This window comes from Echinops telfairi, unplaced genomic scaffold, assembly GCF_000313985.2.
Source record: "Echinops telfairi isolate 266 unplaced genomic scaffold, ASM31398v2 ScPeMD7_7469;HRSCAF=8507_1, whole genome shotgun sequence".
In the NCBI taxonomy this organism is placed as follows: domain Eukaryota; kingdom Metazoa; phylum Chordata; class Mammalia; order Afrosoricida; family Tenrecidae; genus Echinops; species Echinops telfairi.
This window is the reverse complement of record NW_022111373.1, coordinates 89,803,824-89,828,220: the sequence shown is the minus strand read 5'-3', so window position 1 is coordinate 89,828,220 and position 24,397 is coordinate 89,803,824. Positions and strand designations below refer to the sequence as shown.

Genomic DNA, 24,397 nt, shown 5'->3' with positions numbered 1-24,397 from the left:
TAGGTAGAAACAAACCTCACACTCCTTTCCGAGCAAGTAAACTCACTCAGGTGTTACGAGATTCGTTCATAGGTGAAAACTCCCGTACCTGCATGGTAAGTTGTTTTTGGTTTTGGTTGGTTTTGCCCTAAATGAATGATCATATACAGTATCCAGGGGGAAATATGATATATTGACAATCATTTGAATTTTCTGTTATAAGAGATAGATCCCTGAAAATCTGATTACTTTTTCCTTTAAGTATAGGTCATAATTTCCTGTTTTTGTACGTGTCTAGTAATTTTGGGCATTATGAATGAATACTTTTAGAGACTTTGGATTCTGTTATATTCTTATGAAGATTATTGATGTATTTTGTTTTGTTTTGTTTTAGCAGGCAGCTATTTTAGCTAACTTACTCCAAACTCTATTTCACCTGCGGTAGGCAGCAAATGAAATTGAAATCTCTGTTTAGTTCTTTTAGACTTAGCTATGTTGCTTGGTGTCTGTTTTGTGCATGCCTAGTTTGGGTCAGGCAGTTAATAGTTGATATGTAGAATTGAGTTTACCCTTTTGTTTTTCTCCCCCTTCTGAACTTTTCCTTTCACCTTCAGCTGCTTTAGTTGGTTCCTCACTCCCAGCTCTCGTCTTTGATTTCTTAACCAGTATGACTACAAGTTACTAATCAAGTTTTTGTTGTCAAGTTCACTCTTAGGCAACAAGTTGCCCAAAAAATAAGGAAGAGGGAAGTGGTCTGCCGATCAGTGCTCTTCCCTTCTAGGTCTTGGCTTCCTCCATTTTCTTCAAGAACGGATCGTTTTCTAGTGCCTTCAGAGAGTTGTTTATATTTAACCAAAGTTTACAGTTAATTACCTAATGATGACTGAGATGTCAAATCATCTTGGCATTCAGATGTCCTCCAGCTTTATTTTTAGTTATCAGTGTTGTGGGATTAGACCGAACCAACTGTGTATCAGTGCCGTTTTGATCATTTATCTGACTTTCTCTACCTTTACATTTTCTCTTACAGATTGCTACAATCTCCCCAGGGATGGCATCCTGTGAAAATACTCTTAACACATTAAGATACGCAAATAGGTATGAGAGAGGGTCCTCTAAATTTTGTAATTTGATGCAAAAATAGTCCTACAGAGTACAGACTGCTTTCATGTGTGATACGGCAAATCACACTTTATCGTCCTTTTCAGTTCCAAAACACACTGTGTTATTATTTAAGATGATATCTAGAATCATTTTGTCATGTTTTGAAAATGTTTGGAAATTGTTTAATTTGAAAGGAGGTTAATATCTTTATATGGCCTTTTTAGCCTAGGAGGGATTTTTTTTAAAGTTATATTTCATAATATAACTATATTTCATAATATAATTACAGTTGGAACATGTGAATTCTCTATTGAATACATTTGTGTACTCAAGTAACACAAATGAACAGATGTGTATGGTAGAGATAAAATTCTCTGCAATCCATTTCGAGTGGGGAGGTTGTCTTGATTTTACTGAATCTGCTCTCTTATAGTAACCATGTATATATAACAAGGTAAAACTGCTTTATAAGGTTTCTAGGGCTGTAAATATTTTAAAAGCAGATTGCCACACCTTTCTCCCACTGGCAGGGTCACAAGTTTAACTTTTGGCTGGCAGCCAAGCACCAACCACTGAGCTGCAAGGTATCCTTATATCAAAAAAGAAAGTATGATTCCACTTAATCTGAAGTTCAGAAACATAGTACATGATATTGCTCAGGGATGCATTCATAAGTAGTAAACATTTTAAAAGATAATAAGAAAAATTATATATATGAAAACCATGGTTTGGGGGGTGTATCTTGGACTTTATCATTAATTTTAAATATTTAAATACTTATATATACTCATAACTAACAAAACTGTTGGGGAAGAGGAAGTGCCATGTTGTGCACTTTAGGATAGCACAACTCCTTCTGGGATTTCCCCTGGGTGAAGGTGACTTTACATTTCATTAAGAAAAGGAAGTCCTGAGAATGTGATACAGTTTGGTGAAGAGGAAAAATAAAACAGGGCTTAAAGGAAAATAAAAACCCTGCATATTGGAAATTCTTTGGATGTCATGAAAATGCTATCTAGCCATTACTCAAGCTCATTTAAGCCCAAGTAAAAGATTCTAATTCATAATTATAGAATGTAAATTCATTTACTGCTTGACTTACCATCCGGAACAATCATTATTTCTCAATCTCCACCTCCACCACTCCCAAATCTCTAGGAGTACTTTCAACTTTTCTTTTTTTTAGGTTTTGTTTTCTTATTTGTTTCGTTTTCTTGATAGCTCGTGCCTGTGCTTTAGGCCTGAAATGACAATGACAAAGAATGGTTTTTAACAATCTAGCAGAATCCGCTTAACTTAGATCCTAGCAGATATAGAAAACTGGTCAGATTTTTCTTCTGCTTAGTGAAAATCCTGAATAACATATCAAAATATATCACTTTTTTTAAAGCTCTACTGATTATCTTATCAAAATGGATAAATATTTTATTTGTACAGTATTTTTATTAAAATTTACACATCTTTTATGAAATTGATTATAAAAATTGATTATTTTTAACAGCATCATGGTTGAAGAGTTTTAATTATCAAGTCAAAATACATTTGAATACTTATTTCACCCCTTACTGGCAACAAGGCCTGATGACGAGTTCCTAACCTCTATGTGTCTGTTTCCTTAACTTTAAACTCTGAAGAGTAATGACCATGTCTATTTTAAAAGATTGTTTTGAGGATAAAAGATGATATCTGTAAAATGTTTAGATTTAGCATAATACCTGGAATATAGAAGTGTATTAATAATTATTCTGAATACTACTTTAGTGAGCAATTCTTTTTCCTTTCTGTTTCATTATGTTGAATATGGAAACAATATTCCTTCAGAATTTAGAGTTAAATACTTAATGTTTTGTGGGAGCTGGGGGATAGGATAGTTTGTAATAATACATATTGTTTCTGATAGATGACAAGCCCTTTTGCAATCGGATGACAAAAGTGAGAGATATATTAGAGGACAGATTTGTTAGCATGTTTTGTGAAGGAGCTTTGCAATGTGATTATACAAGATGAATGGCAGACAAAATATAGGTTTGAGCTTTCGACAGTAAATATTAACAGTAGGGTCCAAAGCTTGTACATGGAAGAAACATATTCATTTGAACTCTATGAAAATACTGGTATTTGTAAAATGGGAATTTCTTAGTTGAACACGCGGGAAGTGATGAGGAAAACAGTATGGTTAGTATATTCAAAGTTGTGAGGGTTAAATAATATAATTCCTAAAATTTGCTAATCATAAATCCTGACCTATAGGGAATACTTGATAAATGTTGCCTACTATTATGAAATGGTTGGCCAAAATAGGGCACAGGAAACAAATATTAGCGACAATTGCCGAAGCAATTCCAATTTGACTGCTAAAGTTTCAGGCAATCTTTTCTTAACTAAGCTGCTGCTTCTGAACCACCAAAAACAAAATTGTTTACTTAACTGACCATTTTTGTGCATTCTAGTTGGATGCTTCTTAGCTATTGCCATGAAGCTAATTCATTACAAAGGGTGACTAAGACATTGAGATTAATGCTTTGGGATCTTGAAAGACTGGGCGGCTTGAAAGGATTGTAATGCAAATGGAATCTTCACATCATTGGCTACTGGAAGAAAGGAGATTGAATAGTCATGTAGTTATTTAGCAAATGAACTAGAGAGCATTTCAGATTTACATAATGGCCTGGTTAAACTTTCTGAAGAATTATGAGGAAGGGGGAAATACCTCAGAAAGGAAAGATAAAGTCTGATGGAGCCTGAGGATCAGTAATCTAAATATATCACATCACAACAGTATTCATTTCCTTTTCTGAACAAGTTAAAGTAAATATTAAATGAAAGCTTGAAATGTATGTACGTCGCTGTTTCAACAAGAGCATTTCTGTTTAACCTGTTGCCTGTCTTGGTGCTGCAGAGTAAAGGAGTTTGGAATTAGTCCATCAGACATTCCCTTCTCACAGGGTAGTGGCAGTCGCCCTGATCTCTCTCCTTCTTATGAGTATGACGACTTTTCTCCTTCAATTACCAGGTCTACTTCATTCTCTATATAAGATGTTTATTCGAATAATTTCTTTTGAGTTGTGCTATGTATGAAACATTTCATTTTCTTTCGTTTGGGGCCATTTTATTTTCATTTTCATTTCATTTGGCAGGTGGTGGTTGTGCTGCATGAGCTACATTTGTGTGTACTTTATTTGCTTTACACTATTGATTTCAGATTCAGGGTTCCTATTTTCATGTTTTTAAGGATGATGTCACTTTTGCATATTTATCACTAAAAAGTAAAGTGGGTTTTTTCACAATGAAGTTTATTTTTATTCTTCATTATCCTGTAATTTCCTTTCCTAACAGGATATTATAGGTTTCCTCTTGACCTAGAAAGCATGCCCTTTCCAAAATGCATACATTGAAATATAATAGGTAAACATTTTTAAAATGCTACACCTCAGCATAATATTAGAAATATAATTATTTTACGTGTAGCTATTTTAATGGAACATTATGACTACCAAAAATTCTGCACTGTATCAAATACTCTGGTTTCAGCAATGATCCATTTATTGATATAATTTATATCATTAATTTTTTTCTGTTCATATAATTGCAACAATTAATTTCCTTAAAATGCTGAATCTGCATGCTTTGTTAATTCTCTTTTGTAATTACAGTAATTTAAAATAATTTTAAAGCTACCTAAATAAATTGTAAAACTTAAATACCCAAACATCCCCTCAGTTTACCCACAAGTAAACTTGACCTGTAAAGCTGACATCATCAGTCTTAATTAAATTAATAGAATTGACTTCGTTTTGAATAGGCTGATATTTCTTTTTTCTCTACGGGGCTCTATTTATTCTAAATGCCTTTTACGTATTTATAGGGTGAAAGAATTGACTGTGGATCCAACTGCTGCTGGTGATGTTCGTCCAATAATGCACCATGCACCAAATCAGATTGATGACCTGGAGACCCAGTGGGGTGTGGGCAGCTCCCCTCAAAGAGATGATCTGAAACTTCTTTGTGAACAAAATGTGGGTGACTTAATACAGTTGTAATTATCTTGTTAATCTTTGTTAGTTGAAAACATACCATTAAATGTGAGATCAGCAAGTATTGCCCCATGAGCCAGTTTCCTGTGGTTTTATAAAAGCAAGCTTTATTGGATGGAGCATAAACCTAGCTCATTTAGGTATTGTCTGGCTGCTTTATCACTTTTAAAGCAGGTACATACCATATGGCCCACGAGCCCCAAATGGTTACTGTCTGGACCGTATAAGCAAGTTTGCTGTCTCTGGCACCAGGCAGACATTTTTTTTCTCAGTACTTAAATTTGGTAATTTTTTAAATTAAAGTGGGAAGGTGGGGACAAGTTAAAGAATTATACAGAGAGTATGTTACATATTTTTTTTAAATTAAAAAAACTATAAACATGCATTTGAAAGATGCATAAACTAGGTCAATCGTTTTTTAAAGAAAGATTAAAACTCGAGCACAGCAAACACCAAACCCACTTACCTATAGACTCGTGTATAAGCCGAACTGACTATCAGCCGAGGCACTTAAATTTACGATGTGGCAAAGTAGCACAACCTCTTTGGGTTTCCAAGACTATAAATCTTCACAGGAGCCAACAATTTCATCTTTCTCCTGAGGAGCCAGTGGTGGGAAGATTCTCACAATAGGATACTTAAAGAGGAAAGAATGATACACAAGATATGCAGTACCAAAAAAAAAAGATATACAGTACACATTTTAAAATAGACATAACCTTTATGTCTCACACACAGAAAGACCACCCTTCCTAGTTTATTAAAAAGGGTGTGTTGCTGTGATTTTTTATTTTAGTTTTCTGTTATTATACAATGGAGAGATACAATATACAGAGTATGTGTGTGTCTTTTCTTTTTTATTTATCATATCTTTTTTGAACTGTTTCAAGGAAGAAGAGGTTTCTCCACAATTGTTTACTTTTCATGAAGCTGTCTCACAAATGGTAGAAATGGAAGAACAAGTGGTAGAAGACCACAGGGCAGTGTTCCAGGTATAGTAAGACAGGATCTGTCATCAAAATTCTTCTTGAAAAAAATTCATCTAAGAGCTTCAGATTTCTTTGACTACCTGCTGTTCTGAAAAATACTTATTGACGTGTGTTGCATTGTCAGGATTCTCACTAGTTAACCCTATTCACTGGGCCAGTTCTATGAGTTCAATTTTAGGAGGCTGAGATCACCTTGCCAAATGTGTGGCGGATGGTTAATCCCATTCCACATGCCATCTGTATCCTGTAGACATTTCAGCTCTTTTTCCTGTTCACTCCACACCCCAGCTATTCCACACAGCACTGTCTCTCGCATCCCTATTTACCTAGAGCAGTGTTCCTCCTCTTGTTTCTTAGGTTCAGAATTACTTTGGAATAATTCGTATACCAGGGAAAGGAGTTACCTTCAAATGATCAGAACAAAGGATATAATAAACACATGGGGCAAAGTTTGGGAGTGTGTAGAGCTTCATGTCCCATAGGGGATATGCATACCCTCCCAATTTCAGGTGTTTGTTCTCACCTTCCAGGAAACTCCATTGAGATTCCTACTGCTAGGGGTTTGTTGACTTCAACATGTAGCTTTGATAGATGACATCATGCCTTTTGAGGCTTAGCCGGTCATGGACTTCTCGACTCTCATGGTGTCCAGTCAGTGGACACCTTATCAGGTGTGGTGAGGACCAATTGCCAAATTATTTATTCAAAGGGGATTCCACACGTTTGTATTTGTGTGTAGAACATAGAGTATGACAAATTTGAATTAATTTGTCATTTTAGCATAATGACTACAAAAACTTTTCTTTACACCACGGTGAAAGGATCAGCTGTATTTATGCTTCTTCTCCCCCTTTGCTTTTGTCAGTTCATTTGTAAAGTACCCCACTGAACTTCATTACTCCCTTCTTGATAGTAAGCCTGTGTGACAGCAGTAAGAAAGACTCCTCTGCTTCAGGAGATAGACTGCTGTGACTACGCTGTCAGGATGATATGTCCCTGCACGTAGCAGAACCTCCTTTTCTGCTCATCCCATGTGTTTCACCTATTGAAAGCACTTTTTTGATCCTTCTATATTCCTCTTTTTTAATGAGGAAATTATCTTTATGGAGACTCCCCCCACAGCCTTGTGGCATCCTGTGGTACTGTAGGTATTTCCTGAAGAAAGGAAAATAAATAACTCCAACTTCCCGTCTTGAACTGTATTCCTTATTTGATATTAATGAAATCTACATTAACCTGTAAGCAGATGTTAAGTGCCTCAACTCTAGATCATTCATGCAACTGGGTGAACAGCTTAAGTACGTGGGAACACTTTCATAATAGGATGTACATTCATTAAAACGATCAGCATTTCAGTCAAGCCCTCGTTACAGGAATCTTTTTAGAGGCCTAGGTGTTGAGTTTATGAGTTTACGTTCAGAGGACCCTGATAATTAAGAAAATTGTTGTCTGTCAGGATCAAACGTACCGTGTGGCCATTTAAGCCCAGGTCACAGGCTGTGATCACAGAGAATATAGTCAAGGAGAGCAGCAGCCACCAGGCCAGGACCCCAAAGCTACATACAAGCCATGTGATCACTGTATTACATGGTGGGCTATTGTGCAAACACCATATTATGTACCCATTAAACCCAAACCCACTGCCATCGAGTTGACTCCTACCCATAATGACCCTATATAGTTTCTGAGACTGTAAATCTTTATGGGAGCAGATGTTCATCTTTCTCCCTCAAAGCAGCTGGTGGATTTGAACTAACACTGAAAGGTTAGCAGCATGCCTAACCCACAATGTAACTAGAGCTCCATATATAGGTATATGTAATTATGTAGGCCCTCAGAGTGATAGATTGACATAATGGCTACTTGGGCTCAAGCATAGTAACAATAGGAGGGTACAGGGGGCAGTGTATCATGCTGTTGTATGATGGAACAATCAACTTGATGGAACCCAACAACAAGTTAGATAGGTATATTTAATGGTTTTGCACAATGGCTAAAACACGTAACACCTGCTTCAAAGAATATACCATATATACTTGAGTATAAGCCGACCCAATGCTGGAAAAACTCGGCTTATAATCGAGTATATATGGTATCACAGACATTCAAGAACATCCACCTGTATGCAAACACTCCTGACTTACCTGATGAAGCTCCAAAGAACAGGTTATGGGGAAAGTGTTCATGTAAAAATGGAGCATGACCGCATCTCATCGGATCATAAAGTCAAGGATGACTACATCGTAACTGCCAAATTATAACACAATTGCTAAACCTCTGAGAATCATGACCCAGCCAAGTTGTTACATAACCCTAACCATTACAACTAGTGTTACTCTTTAACCTCGCTCCTCATTGTAACGCCAGACATGTCTGTTAATGCACAAGATTGTCAGATAATAGATATTTGTACTACTATGAATGTGAAATGGCAGCTAATCGCTAAGTAAGGAGATGCATTTTTTAATACCTATACTTGGGTTAACCATTTCTGCCTGGTGCTGCATGGTCTGATTTTAAGTAACCATTAAAACGTGCTGATATTTGGAAAGTTGAGATTGTAAATCTCTTAAAAAGCTTAGAGCATGCTTGTTTTCATACACCAAAAAAGTTGAATTCACAATAATCTCACTTTGTCAACTATATATAATTTGGCATTGCTAGAAAATAGAACTCGAATTTAAGGCATTTCTGAATATTAAGTAGGTACTGTTCCATGGATTCAGACACTGTGTCTTAAAATCGGCTATCAGCTGATCCCTTAGAGTCACAATCATTTTGAGGAAGTTGGCGTTTAGAAGTTAGTCACCAACTGATAATTTAAATCCAAATAGAAGTGTAAGTTCTAGGTTCCAGAACCCATCGTACTGCTAAGTAACTTTATTACTCCCAGTCTGTCCATTTCACGGTTGCCGGTGAGGTTTTGAGACTTTCTACTCCTTGGTGCTTGTGTGACGCAGTCCCTCCCCAAACGCTCTACCCAAGGTAGTTTTAAAGTAGGGAAATTAAGTTATTTTGGTTGGCCCATTATATGTGCTTGTGTTTGAATTTAAGGAAATATTTTTTAATTTTGCTCTCTATGAATAAAAATACTTAACATTCATTAATGTTTTATTAGGCATGTTTGGTTATGTTTACTGAAAATTGTAAACTGGTTCTTTTCTGGCTGAAAGAGAAACTGGGTTCTGTTCGTTTGGGTCTTCTAGGAATCTATTCGGTGGCTAGAAGACGAAAAGGCTCTCCTCGAGATGACGGAGGAAGTGGACTATGATGTCGATTCCTACGCAACACAACTGGAAGCTATTCTCGAGCAAAAAATTGACATTTTAACTGAGCTACGGGGTAATTTTTAATGTTCGAAATCTACTTGGTATTTGTATGTATATTAATGGGAGAATTTTGTATTACAGGAGGGCCTTCTGAAGTGAAAATTATAGATACTATTTAGTGGTCCGTCCCCCCCGAATTATGAACACAAAGATATTCTAAAAACATCATGTCATTTCCACTTTATTCTAGTCATCTTGGTTTTCTTTTTCAAGTTGGAGAGGTCATATTATTTTAAAAGAAACGTGTGTTTTAGTAAATTATGTATAAACTGATTTTCAGTAAGCTGAGGCTTAATTTCCTTTGGATTTGGACTTCTAAAGGTCATTTTCCATATGAACGTGCTTCAAAACGTTAAGGAAAATGGACGTGCACTTCATTCTGTGCATCTTTTGTTCCTTCAAACACTAATTTTTTTTTCCCCAAAAAAATCAAAGATTTCACTACACTACTCCTTTGAACTTGCTCATGAAAGGTAGTAGTTCAGATAGGCTCTGAAGGAGGTCCTTCCCTCTGTCATGCTCAGTCACTTGCTGTTTATTTTTGGCATTTTACCTAGCTGATCTGTGTAGCTTCCAATAAGTATGGACTAGTTCAGATTTAATTTAAGGAAGTAGTTGTGAGTTGAATCCACTCAATGGCAGTTTTTTGGAGCTTATGTGCATGAATGCATGAGTGTTTGCTTAATACAAACCAGATCGCAGATTTTCAGTAGTAAATACATTGCTGAATTCTAAAAACAGGCCCCCTGTGAAGCTGTTCGTTTGAAGTCAGACCATTTAGTTAGCATTGACCCCATTGAAAATCGTTTATGCATGTGTGGCACAAATGGTTAAGCACACTGGACTACTAACTGAAAGGTTGGAGTTTCAAAGCCAGATACCTCTGAAGTCAAGCTTGGCAGTCTGCTTCTGAAAGGTCTGTGTGGCCTACCAAGCTATTTCTATGTTACACACTTGATTCACCCTAAATCAGAACTAACTTGATAACTGACAGCAACAACTGGATTTGTAAAATTTCATTTATTTTTTTTATATTGTCTTAAATGAAAGTTATTTTAATCTATTTGTCTGTATATATTTTATTCAGCTCATATTCTGATTTATTATTGTTGTCGTTGTTGACTTTCTTTACTTCCTCTGGTACCATGTGTACCAAGCATATTCAATCCTTTCAGGTATTAATTTTCCAAACATAGTCATACTATTGTTAAATGAATTTTGAGAGCAGGCTGCAACACTCAGAATTCTCAAATTCCTTTCTTGATTTCATAAAAGTGAACTTTGCTTCTGAAGAAGGGAACTGTATTTTCATTTTCTTCTGAGGTATAAGCCAGAGTTTCCTAACATCAGCTTATTGACATTTGAAAGAATTCTTTGGGTGGTGGTGGCTGACTTAGGCATTGTTTTTGCTTCATAAAATCTTCAGTCACTACTCACAAGGTACCTGTAGCACCAATTATGACAACCAAAAATGTTTCCAGACCATCACCCTCAGCTAATTATAGACACATTTCTTATTTTCACTGCTGTTATTTGCCTATCTCTTAAATTATTATAGGTCTCTGAATCAGTAGAGGATAGTCCTTACCCACTACCATCAAGTAGTTTCCAACATAGTGGCAGCCCTATATAGGGTTTCCAAAGCTGTATACCTGTACAGGAGTAGCCTGTAGATGAGGCGAGCCTCATCTTTCACCTAAGGACCAACTGCCAGATTTGAACCAGTCCTTGTGGTTGACAATTCAAGTTTATCCAACAGCATCACCAGGGTTCCTTAGGGAAACTCCAAAATACAGTAGTTCTTCTCTATGCTAAGGGTCACAGTGAGTCAGAATTGACTCGATGGCAGTGGGATTTTCAGAGAATTCAGCCTTATATGATATTGATAGACGATAGACAGGATTAAAACAAAAACTCCCTGACATCAAGTCTAGCCAACTTATACTGACCATATAGGACAGAGTAGAACTGCCCCTGTGGGTTTCCAAGGCTGTAAATCTTTGTAGAACCAGAAAGCCTCATCTGTCTCCCTATGCGATTCCTAATACATTGGAACTGCTGCCCTTGTGGCTGTCAGTCCAACTGGTGACTCAGTATACCAATAGGAGGAGGTCCCCTACCCCCAGAAAAGAAAGCCCAATCTTTCTCCCTTGGAGCAGCTGTTAGATTTGAATTGTTGACCTTATAGTTAGCAGCCCAGTGCAATACATCAAGAATATGAAAATAAGTGTTTAAAAATTTGATTGGTCAAAATTCTTCTTATTCTCTTCAAAAATCCTAATGATAAAAATAGCCATTTCTTTTTAAAATTTAAGTATCTTTTAAATTTTCAGTTATAAAGATAAAACCAGAATTAGGAGTGGGAATATATTAATATTGAAAGAAATGTCTGTTTTACAATTTAGTAAGATTGGCCATTCCTTGTGAACAGATGTGTGCTTGCTTTGCAGATGTATACAGCCTGCATACATTACAAAAGGAATTGACATACGTTAAGATTGAGCCATGTGCAGTGTGTTGAAAAATTTAAATCCGTATTCCTAGGTATCTGTAATACAACTGGTGCATTTGTATTACCAAACAACAAAGACCAGGTGGAAACATACTGTTGTTATTTTGAAATAAGACTTGCCTTGATAAAACCCTAAAGTTGCATACTGTTGCTTGTAATGCAGTGCTTATTCCCTTGTTCTTTTTTTTTCTCCCCCCAAGATAAAGTCAAATCTTTCCGCGCAGCCCTACAAGAAGAAGAACAGGCCAGCAAGCAAATCAATCCGAAGAGACCCCGTGCTCTTTAAATGGGCGTTGCTGCTCAAGGATCCCGACCTTCACTACTTTTAACCTGCATTGGTTCAGCTGTAGGGGCCATTTGAAAGTTTGAGATTTTAATTGTGTACGGAAAATGGTTTGTCCTTCACCTGAATGACATTTCAGTTTCGCGAAGCACTTTTTTGTCTACACAATGCTTCTAATCCAGGAGGCACAACCAGAATGGGGATTAGTGAAGCATTTTCTTTCATTTACGCAAATAGTGATTTACTTTGAAGATCCTGCCAACTTTGTTTTCTTTATGATGAATTAAGATTGTGGACTTGATCCATAGGTAGTACGGGGAAGTCACAGCATTTCCTTTTAACTCTGTTCCATTTTTGTAGCAAGACTGGGTGGTTTTAAGTCTTCTGCGTGCATGCGTACCTCCACCAGTGATTGTACCTACCTTGCCCACTTATGATGACTGTGCTCCTCCTGCTTTGTGCCTTGACTAAGGCTCTCGACCCCTAAATCTCGGAAGCACATGCAAGATAAGTTACATTCCTTATTTGTCATTGTAAATTACCTTTATTGTGTGTACATTTTTACTGTATTTGAGACTTTTTGTGTGTGTGACTAGTTAATTTTGCAGGATGTGCCATATCATTGAACGGAACTAAAGTCTGTGACAGTGGACATAGCTGCTGGACCATTCCATCTTACATGTAAGAAATCTGGAATTACAAATTTTAAAACCATAAAACATGATTATAATTTTCTTAGCTTTTTCTTTGTAAAGAACTAAAAATATAACTAGTTGATGTATAATAAAAAGTAATGAAATTCTAAGAGGAGTTTTATCCTAGGGTAATGCATATATATGCAGTGTGTGTTCCGGTGTGGTATTATTAAAAGACTAATAGTGCAATCTGATCCTTACCAATACTATGACTTCAGTTGAAGTGTCCATTAGCACCTAAAAAATAGACCCTTTTAACGTATTGTTAAAGGAAATTGGCTTTGCTGCATGAACATGTACATTGAAAATAGTCCACAATAGAACTGTTAGTTTAAGTCAAGTGTAGACAATACCTAACAACCTTAAAAATTAAACAGTTGACTTCGCCTTAAAGAGGCAGATGTACCAACCCAAGCTCCATCCAGTACCTACTGTATCATGGTGCTTCACCCTATTTGGTGAGAAGCACCAAATCCTCACCAATAGATTGGTGTAGGGTATATGTTGCTTTTTAAATGGCAGCACTTGTTTTTACAGATCGGTACTCCAGGGAAGAAAAACTGGCCGCTTCTCCTGTAAATATTTTGTTAAAAGATTTCTATTTCTCTCTAGGAGTTTTCCATCAGTTCCCAGGATAGAGTCCAGGAGTAGATAACAAACAAGTAAACGCATAAGGATTTCTTGTTTTGATTTACTTTAGGGAACTATTAGCTGATTCTTATGAGCCCAAAGGGAAACTATGAATAGAGAGTCACATGAGCCAGATTCTCTACTTCACTGAGGTAGTTGTGGGAAATCCTAACACCATGGCGAAAAGCTCCTTCTCTGTAAACATGGAATCTAAAACAAATGTAGATGTTTCACAATGTGCTTATTAATAAATCTACAGAATGACAAATAACTTACTTCGATACAATCACATTTGTTTTGGAAGGGACTCAGGTTTTCTTGTAGCTGTAACATATGTTCCATTTATATTTATTTCAACAAGAACAAACGGAGAATGGTTACTATAGTCCTTGCAGAGGTTGGTAAAAAAGCTATTTGGGGGAACTAGCCAACCTCAAAAGAACAGTAAAGAGAACTTGCTCATTTTAAAAGCACAACAGGTTAGCTTTATTATTTGTGTCAGGTTGGTACTATCTTTGGAAGGTCTTCTCGATAAACAACCGTGCTTGCTGTTATTAATGACTGGCTCCAGTCTGGTGTAGTACTCAAAGTGATCTTAAAAATTAGTACCAGATGATCTTGAAGGTTTAATATAACCCGTACCTTCCAATTTACAGATAAGAAAGGGAGAATTCCCTAAGCAAGCTGAATTGAATATTAAATTAAAATCTTGCTATGATTGGAATTACACAGAGATGTGGTACAAATGAACTTTTAAATTCCACAGTATACTTAATTCACATAACAAATGGCTTATTACAGCTGTTAAAGTAATTTTCACATAACAAATGGCTTATTATAGCTGTTAATTTTAATTTTTTTGTTATATATTCATTAGTACTTCCTAGAACTTGAAAGGTACTATTTCTCTATAAGTAAGAACATGAATCACTTTAACTTACTTACATACGAATGGTTATTTCATGGCGTTAAGTCCATGTCTCCCCCAAAATCTGTTAAGCAAACAAGCTATCTATCTTGCCTTTTGGGTTTACTCCGTAAACTTTTGCTAAATTAATTTGGAAATTTTCTTCCTGTAAGCTAGGTACAAAGAAAATTTATTATATAATCAGATACTATAATTATTTTATTAAAAGGCATTAATGGCACTTAGTATTATACTGATGACTTAAACAGCTCAAAAAGACTCATTAATGACATATAATGAAATCTCAGTCCTAAACTTAGCAGATAAATGGGGACAGTTACCCACTCTCACTACTGTAATGTTGACTCCTGACTCACAGAATGCCTGTATAGGATCACTAAGTCTTTCTGGAAGCAGACAGCCTCATCACTCCTGCAGAGCAGCAGTGGGTTCAGTCTGCTAACCTTGTGGTTGATAGTCCAATATATACCGCGCTTTGCCACAGGGACTCCATATGGACTGTAGTTGTGGTAACGTGGCTGTTTTGTTTTGAAGTCAAAGAGCAGACTACTTTATAAACTGTTAGAAATTTGGTTAAGCTTATAAAAAATCTCCTTAAGAAAAAACACAACAACTTTATAGTTACCTTCATGTTGATAGAGCTTTATTTTCTGGGTAAGAGGAGTTATGCCCAGCCACCACATGGTGGCAGGAGCAGCTCAGGCTCATACCCTGCGGTCAGGTTCAACACAATAGCTAAAGGAGTGAGCCATGGAAAGTGCTAAAAGAAACTGTATAGGGTCAACACAAAGAATAAAGAGGTGCAAAGAAGACATTTTAAAGAACCATGGTTTTATTGTCCATGTGAATGACAAAAAGTGGTATGAGGAAAATGTGACAAGTTAAGCTTGAGGGCAGTTCTCACAGCAATACATATAATGGGCAGTAAATAGAAGAGTAACATCTTTATACAATAAACTGTTAGAAATGAGCAGTTTGTAAAGTTGTGCGTGTCTGCAACACCGGGTACTTGGAATTAACTTCCAGTATCAAGACAGGACCTAGCAGTGTCAAGGTCAATTGTGACACTAAATCAGAGTGGAATTGCCCCATAGGGTTTCTAAGGCTATAAAGCTGTAGGGGGCGCACTTACTGCCACAGCATTCTCCGTGTAACGGTAGGTGTGCACCACTCATCTTCCATAGGGCTTGTGTAACTGCTGCATCATGCATTTGTTAATTTGCATTAAAAAACCCAGAGTAATAAATGGTGGAAGCATTTAAAATCAGTCAAGCAAATGCTGTTTCAGTGATACAAAACATAGTTCACCTTAAACTATTAAAAATATATATATGCAGTTTGTTTTTCCTTGACCTTGCAAAGTTCTGCTTTTCAGAAACCTAAGAAAAATGGATGCCTTCGGCATTGAATCCATGTAGCAATCTGAAAAAAAGCCAAATGGGAAGGTAGTAAGAAGCTAATATGCAGCACATGCCAGGTTATAGTTCCTATACCAGGAATTCAAAATCATAACCACATCAACCAATCCATGAAGCTTGCCCTCCTGACACTAGTCACTAAAGAGCCCTTATTTTCTATATTGACTAGAAGCACCTATATTGGTGGCCTCTACCCATTCCCTGAAATTACAATGAATTTGACTCAATGTTAGATTTCCTTTGTTGCACGCTTCCACTTCAACATGGTCACTGAACAGAAAGCTGTTCAGATTTAGAGGCCGAAGGCAAATGGATCTTGTGTTTCCATTCCCCTCTGAACTCACTATGCTAATAGTTCAGACTAAATATTTTACACACTTCTTTCTCTGGCTACCTATGTACTTGTCCGACTCTAGTTGGCAAACTACATGCTTTAAATGACTTCTCTATTTAACAATAGCTATTTCCAACTCAGAAAACAAGAATCTGATCCGATTACAGCTAAGGAGGTGGCCATCGTCATTTTACTTTGAAAAACTACATTGTCGGGACAAAACTTAAGATTGCAGGTGGGGAGAAGAAGGAAAGAACACACCACACATTAACACAAAGGCTCTCTTCTGGCTTTGACTGTTCTTTACTAGTATTTTTAGAAGTTCATCCTGCTGCAGCTAACTGGCTTTCATCTTCTATACCAAATACTAATCCATGCCATGGAAGTGCTATGCAATAACTCCCCAGTAGCACCTTATACCACTTAGAAGCCTATCAATCTCTTAATCTGAAAGTGTCATGGTAAAGAAATGTAAGCACTTAGGAAAGCAGAAATGTATTTACCTAATGAAGTCATCTATGTCCATGGAACGGGCCCGTTTGTCACTAAAGCCTGTGTTGGTTAGGACTTGCTGTATTTTATCTGCTATGCTGAAATCTTCTGGTATTATCTATCAACATAAGATCAGAATAAATGAACAACATATCTTTAATGAAATCACCCTGACTCTTTTTTTTTTTAGTGCAGTAATCCATGATAGTCACTTTTAATATCTATTAATGACAAATTTGGGAACTCTGAAAATTTCTAAGAGTTGATCTCTAATTAGTTACCATTGTATGAAGACGACCTTGGATGAGTTAATCTAGAATATTACCCATTTTCTTTTTCAAGACCCAAAATAGTTTAAAGCTTCATTGCATAAAATAAGCTATAAACTAGAAAGCAGTTGTTACTCTTTTGAAAATAACTCATTTCTCAGCCACAAATTTCAACTTGCTAACAACTAAGTAATGGCTTCACCAATCCTTGAGAATGTATGTTTTCTACCTAATTCACATTTTTCATCAGAAGACTTTGTTTAATCCAGTTGATATTTTCCTACTTAGGCAGATATTTAAGTGACTGCCCATGAAAGAAAAAGGATGGCAATGCTTTTTTTAACCACACAGAACCTCGGTCATTTTTAAAAATTCAATGGAAATGTACATATACCATCTGCAAAGGTGAAGTGAGCTAGTGATCATCACATAATCCCTATATATGGGATTTATATGTGTGCATGCTTGCGTACACACAGTGTATTTAAAGGTGACGTGTAAGTCGGAGGTGCATAAAGCCCCAAACAGATCTGCTAGTCGGCCTGTACTTGAACTATTTCAATTCCTTAGAACAAATAGCCACTGCTGCCCAGTGAATTCCTTCTGCTTACCGACTAGTTGTATTCTGCAACCTTGTGGAGAGCCGCTAGGTGGGTTCCAACCACCAGTTTTTCCCATTAGTCAAGCACAAGCCATTTTTGCCAACTAGTGGTTGGTTCTACATTGGCCTACTATCAGCAAGGTCGGCAGTTTGAAACCACCAGGTGCTCTGAGGGAGAAAGACGGGACTTTCTATTCCCGATAGAGTCACAGTCTCGGAAACCCACAGGGGTACTTCTGCCCTGTCCTTTAATGTCACTATGAGTCAACATCGATGCGATCGACGGCAGTGAAAGGGTACCAAGGAAGCAAACCTGTGAATCTGTGAGCAACACAACAGAACTCAGAACGTATTGTCACAATTCAGAGGACGGGTGATGGGAACATAATTTTATGCCCTAAGCACACTACGTAGACCTAAAGCTTTGAAAAAGTTATTACTAAGCTTAATCTGATTCTCAGCTAAACTCAGTTTAGAGGGTGGAATAATAAAAGTTTAGATCTATCCCACAGACTATATATCACCAATAATCTATCAGAATTTAAGGTACATTTTTTTTTAAGTTATAGTTCACATATTCTGCGGAATATTTAGGGAATATGCAAATCTTGTAATGACATCAAAAACGGACAGTTAAAAGACAGGAAACCCTGGAAACTAAAGAAACACTTCCTACTTACAGCGTTATGGATCGAACAGTGGATTCTGTAGTTTTTCTCCAGCAGCTGTTGTACAGCACTTGACCTGCAACATGAAGCGATTCCATCACCATTAGTTATTCTCCATGAGTACAGATGAATTCCCTTTCCTTTCAGTGCACCATTCATTCTACCTTCCATACTGGGAAATTAAGGTGTTTATTTCCATGATGAAAGAACCACAAAAAGTAAAGTCCTATTTCTTTAAAGTCTCAGAGAAGATCTTCGAGACACTATAAAGCCAGCAGTTTTCAGCCTGTGGGTCGCAACCCCTTTGGGAGTTGAACGACCCTTTCATAGGGGTTGCCTAAGACCATCAGAAAACCTATTTCTGATGGTCTTAGGAACCAAGACACCACTCCTCTATCTGTCCGTTTCCAGGCGGGTCTGTCCACATGCAGATACACACACATACGGCTGTCCACATGCAGATACACACACATACGGGTACCCATGCTACACCATGCTTCAAAACAAAATTACATTTATTTGTAGTTAGAAATAAATATTGCATAATATATAATTACATAGTTTTTGTGATGAATCACTATGCTAATTATGTTCAATTTGTAACAAAAATACATCCTGCATGTCAGATATTTACAATACGATTCATAACAGTGACAAAATTAGAGTTATGAAGTAAGAACAAAAATAATTTTATCTAGAGGTAGTGGGAAGATGAGTCACTCAGGGTTCAGTGTAGCAATAATGTAACTCACAACCTTCCTCTAGTTCTTAAACGCTTCCTCCCCCCAACTATCATGATCCCAATTCTACCTTGCAAACCTGGTTAGACCAGAGGATGCACAGCGGTACAGATGGGAACTGGAAACACAGGGAATCCAGGACAGATGAACCTCTCAGGATCAGCAGTGAGAGTGGCGATAACAGAGGGAAAGGGTGAACCGATAACAAGGATGTATGTATAACCTCCTCCCTGGGGGATGGGCAATGGAGAAGTGGGTGAAGGGAGATGCCAGGCAGTGTAAAATAAGACAAAATAATAATTTGTGAATTATTAAGGGTTCATGAGGGAGGGGGAAGGGAAAAAGGAAAATGGGGAGCTGATTCCAGGAACCCAAGCGGAAAGCAAATTTTGAGAATGATGAGGGCAGCGAATGTATAAGTGCTTTACACAATTGATGTATGTATGGGTTGTGATAAGAGTTGTATGAGCCCCAATAAAATGATTTTAAATAAATAATTTCATAGTTGGGGATCACCACAACATGAACTGTATTAAAGGGTCGCGGCATTAGAAAGGTTGAGAACCACTGCTCTAAAGCACTGTCTAAAACATCTGAAGAATCTGAAATTCTAGCACTTAGCCGTTTCTGGAGTAGTGATTAGTCATACCTTATACATAAGGAAATACGTACTTAAATGCAGCAGACAGGGTCTTGTTTTTCCTAACGAAGGTGATTCTTACAAGCCCATCCCATTCCTGAAACAGATGATGGGTCTCTTCTTACAAAATATAACACTGCTACATGCTAGGTATTATGGTGCCTTTCAATATATAAAACACAAAAAGAACCTTCTAGACTCAGTGATTAAAATGTTTTCTCTCTTGATCTGGCTGGCACAGCTGTGCACATCTAAGATATACACTTAAGTGGTATACTTAACTGTAATAAGTATATGTATGTATTTCTTTTTTTTTTTAAATTTCCACATCTCAGCAAAACACAAGATGACATTTATTTAAACCTAAGTAGCATTTTCAGAAAAAACTGGTAGCATCATGGTTAAAGTGGTAGTGGCTGGCCAAAAGGCCAGCAGGTTAAGCCCCCCAGCTACTCCATGGGAGAACGATGTGGCAGCCTGCTTCAGTAAAGATTGCCGCTTTGGAAATGGGCAGTTCTCGCCCTACAGCGTCACTAAGAGGACTGCTTTGATGGCAATGGCTTCGGCTTAGTTTTCAAAATCAACGTGATTCAAAGCAGACGTGATTGAAGGCACAGCCTATGCACTTACCAACGCCACTCACTTACCACCTGTTATGTTTTTAACTTAAATTGTTGGACTAAGGTTTTATTTACATCATGGGACCTGCCTTTTTTTATAGTCTGTATGAACAACAAAAAATGTTTTTATTTGAAAATATTACCTACAACATTAACATACTACTTTTGTTTTATTTTGTATTCCAAAAGTAATATTCAAATAGATTAATATTGTCCCTATTTTGGGGCAAAATGCAATTACATTCTAGTGTTTGCTCATTGCAAGCATTTTGTTTTACAGTCTTTAGGACAAGACTACCTTCCAGTTATTCTACATACCACATTATTTTTGAAAATTTGGGTTGTTTCAGTAGTTTTCTGCTGTAGGTACGCATTCTCTAGTTTCTAATATACTGAATGACCTGAGACTTTAACCTCACCTGAAAATTGATAGGCGGTGGCGGATTCTTAGGTTCTATCCTTACGACACTAGATTCTACCTTGGGTGGTGGTCTGAAGTTGTTTTTCCCAACCTATAAATTTAAAAAATGTTTGAGTAGTCTTTAAATTGCATGCTTTCTCAAAAGTATGGCAAGATGGTGAAGGATGGGTTAAACTTGATTACTTCAACAGTAAAGAAAACACTTACTTTCATTAGATGGTCTACCCGTGCTAACAGCTGTGTATTGATGGACAGTCTGCAGTACAGCTTATCTCCAGGTTTTGCAACCAGCCGGAGCGCAAATTCCCTTTGAAACATGAGTATCGCACATCTATTTCAAAAAAGGAAGATGGTCACTGCCAACTAGAAATGTATTTTAACATCAAAGAATTTTTGTGGGAGAAAAACAGATCAAAGCAATTCTCTGTGGTTAATGGTAATTCATTCAGTAGGTTAGAATGCAGCGCACTGTCAGCCCTGGCTCGCCTAAGCACAAAGTGAGTCAGCTGGCTGTGTTTTTGCAATAACTGCAGTCCTAACCCAAAGGAAGCCAGCAAACGCAAGACTTCAATGGTCAGATGAGCACTTCTGGGGAAACAAAACCAAAGCAAACAATATGAATTCAGCGGCAAAATCACACCCCCCGGGGACACACACAAAAACTTCCTCACAGAAGGGCTAAAGCTAGAGATGCAGGCGCTGCCATTCAGTGGCCTCCTGACTTAGCAGATTAAGGTTGGTGGATATGTATTTAGTAGGCAATTGGGGAGGCTTTCTGAAGACTCCTGAACAGAGAATTTTCAAAGCAGAACTTTAGATTTTCCAAATGTTTATAGACAACGAGCCACAGTTCAAGATATATGTGACACTGCAATTCAATCACCAAAACCTGTGTATAAATGCATTCACAGAATGGAAACCAACATTTTATGAAACAATCACATGGACAATGTGCACAGCCCTCTGATTAATTGTGTAACTTTTTAAAATGACTCAAAGTGATTGGGGGACTAGAAGGAGCTTTTTAGTCCCTAAGGAGCACAATAGATTAAGCACAACTACGAGTCACAAGGTTGACAGTGTGAACTTACCCAAAGATGCTTTGAAATACATGTGTTTCTAAAGGGTCACAGCCTGGACAGCTCTTACTCTGGTCTGAAGTGACTCAGTGACAACCAACCACCAGAACAAGGCGGTGTGGACTGGCAGTTGGAAGCTCCTGGTATAGACTATGCAATCACCACCATCAAGTCCAGTCTGACCCATAGTGACCCTGCAGGACAGGGCGGAACTGCCCATGTGGGTTTCCAAGGCTGATCTTGAGGTTAGGTTAGCAGCCCAGTGCATAACCCACTATATACCACCAGGGCCACTGCAACTGTCTAGACGAAGATAATAAGAAGGCCTGACCAACAAATAAATGCAGAGTGTCTGGCTTCTGGTATGGCGCTCAGACACCACCTCCCCCAAGTGATTCTGTCAGGGAAAAGGAAGAAGGGGAGAGAGAGGGAGACAAACTGATGGGCTAGATAGCCCGAACTGTTCATCTTTCTGAGATCTTGCAGTAACTGGTCTTGTGTCACATACCTAAAGAAAGGCCTGTGCAGCAACAGCTTGAAGACAAAAGGAGACGATATCTGTAAGAGAATTAGAGAATGAACTAGTTCTTTCCTGAGAAAGGCATGCCAGAGAAAACATTAAAGAATGGTGTTCCTAACAACACGAGGACATACCTACCTGATAAGGCAAATTTGCCACACAGGCATCAAAGAACGGCAAGTCTGCTTTCAACACATCACCCACCAGGACTTGAAGTTTGCTGGCCATGGGACTGGGAATAACAAGAAATTACCAAAGAACATTGTTTGAAGAGATTGAAATGCACATTGACTCTGTGATGCATACTCACGTGCCCTGCACTCTTTTGTGAAGCTCAGCTACTAGCCTGGGGTCAAGTTCACAGGCAACTACCTGAAATTCAAAAGAGAAAGCATCTTTAAATTGACAAACGTGTTGCACATATTTTTATAACAATGGGAGGTTAATATAAATTATGAACTATAAATCTTTTTATACTAGTATTCTCACGATTTAAACTTTTCCCAATTCCACCATCAATATTCTATTTTGCCCTACTCTACTAGTTCAAACAAGCAAAAACCAGCACACACACCCCACTTCACCCCCAAATTAGACAACCTGATTATATGGGAATTCTATCTATCAACAGAATCCTATTTTATCTGGCCCATGCTTTGTAACTCAACAGAAGATGGAAATCTGCTACAGTATATCTGGGTAGTCCATTTTGTTACACTGAAGCAGGAAGAACACGTCAACTGGTATTAAAATGAGTGTAACTTTTCTCATGTACTGAAATCCATAATACAGGCCAAAGATAGCTTCTCAAGTAAATGAGAAGGGATACGAAATAATGGCTGAAAGCGTCATGTTATGGTGACTAACTGGCTGAGGTTTTACTGGTTTACCGTATCTGCAGCTTAGATAAAACTCAGTGCTGTCAAGTCAATTCCGACTCAGACTACAAAACAGGGTAGAACTGCCCCTTGTGGGTTTTCAAGACTATGTAACTCTTTAGGAGAGTTGAAAGCCTAATCTTTTAGGAATTTCAAACTGCTGACTTTGCAGTTGGTAAGCAGCCCAATACATAACTCATTATGCCAGGAGGATTCCTTTTCGATACACTGTTTGCAGTTACCTGTGCGCCTTCCGGCAGTCACTAGACACCATTCTCTGTGCTGAACGCAAGAGGGCAATACAATCCCTGAGCCTCTGCCCTCGGCTTGGGATCTGCCAATGTCTAACGGCTGCTCTGTGCCTGACAAGTTCTGAGAGGGGCTGAATTCTGAGCAGCCGCTATTCAAAGCTCATGCTCTCACCAGCCTCTGCTAACACAATTCTTTCCAATTCTCCTTAACTGCTTGGCTTTTACTAACCCTGTTCCCCTGAACCCCATTTTCCACTGTATTCAGATAAATCCTTCAAAGTGTACTGCCTGATTCCACTAGGGGGCATAACAATGGAAAATGGTTCTCCGGCATGGGAAACTGGGTCACCCAATAGGCAAACGGGGTGCCAGAACCACCCGAATCTCAGAGGCCTCAGCTCCACTTCTCCAAGTTCCTCAGTCTTCTCCGTCTGGTCTCCCAGACCTACAGGTGGTAGCTGCTCTTTGTGATTATTATTCATTGTCCCTTTTGGGGGGAGGGGGGTTCTCTAACAGCCATACCATCAATTTCCTATATTAATGCCCTGTGCTGCATCCTGGCACACCAGGCCGTGAGGACGATGTTCCCAATTAGAGGAGCCAGTCCACAGAGAGGACCACATGGCCGGCCCCACTATGAGGTATGACACCCCTCACTGACCCATGGCCCTGCGGGGAACAGCACCGGAAACTGTGGGAATTGCACCGATCTGATCCCACCACACCGAGGCAAAACACTAAGGGAGTGCAACAGAACAGCAAGGAAATGGAGTGGCGAGGTCCCCGGGGAATGCTGAAGGTGGACTTTGGGGCCAGGGCGTGGTGCCCCAACATACTGGACTGGAAAACACTCCTAAAAGCCAACAAACGATCCCTGAACTAACTACAAGCTTTTCTTTCTTGTTTTGTTTTTGTGTCATTGGTTTGTTGTTGTTGTTTTGTTGTATATTGTTGCTTGATTTTGCTGTCTTGTTTTTGTGCAT

The 24,397-nt window shown here is 38.0% G+C and overlaps 2 protein-coding genes across 4 annotated transcripts in view; one reads left to right on the top strand and one right to left on the bottom strand.

The window, feature by feature from the left end:
* The window catches only part of KIF2A (kinesin family member 2A), a 50,418-nt gene extending 33,526 nt beyond the window's left edge, over positions 1-16,892 (top strand). The window contains exons 12-18 of the mRNA XM_004703703.4: positions 4-95; positions 1,010-1,077; positions 3,983-4,096; positions 4,949-5,099; positions 6,008-6,109; positions 9,313-9,448; positions 12,148-16,892. Of these exons, the coding sequence (XP_004703760.1) occupies positions 4-95; positions 1,010-1,077; positions 3,983-4,096; positions 4,949-5,099; positions 6,008-6,109; positions 9,313-9,448; positions 12,148-12,233 (749 nt within the window). The 3' untranslated portion in view covers positions 12,234-16,892. The remainder of the gene's footprint in view (positions 1-3; positions 96-1,009; positions 1,078-3,982; positions 4,097-4,948; positions 5,100-6,007; positions 6,110-9,312; positions 9,449-12,147) is intronic.
* The window catches only part of DIMT1 (DIM1 rRNA methyltransferase and ribosome maturation factor), a 13,532-nt gene continuing 4,239 nt past the window's right edge, over positions 15,105-24,397 (bottom strand). For 2 of the 3 annotated variants that reach the window (XM_004703584.4, XM_045285374.1), the window contains 9 exons: positions 22,596-22,657; positions 22,424-22,517; positions 22,274-22,323; positions 20,894-21,017; positions 20,685-20,777; positions 19,678-19,742; positions 18,278-18,341; positions 16,739-16,845; positions 15,105-15,905 (listed from right to left, as the gene is read on the bottom strand). In XM_004703584.4, the coding sequence (XP_004703641.1) occupies positions 15,863-15,905; positions 16,739-16,845; positions 18,278-18,341; positions 19,678-19,742; positions 20,685-20,777; positions 20,894-21,017; positions 22,274-22,323; positions 22,424-22,517; positions 22,596-22,657 (702 nt within the window). In that variant the 3' untranslated portion in view covers positions 15,105-15,862. Of the gene's footprint in view, positions 15,906-16,738; positions 16,846-18,277; positions 18,342-19,677; positions 19,743-20,684; positions 20,778-20,893; positions 21,018-21,777; positions 21,978-22,273; positions 22,324-22,423; positions 22,518-22,595; positions 22,658-24,397 lie in introns of those variants that run through there. The other variant, XM_045285376.1, reaches the window with a different exon arrangement.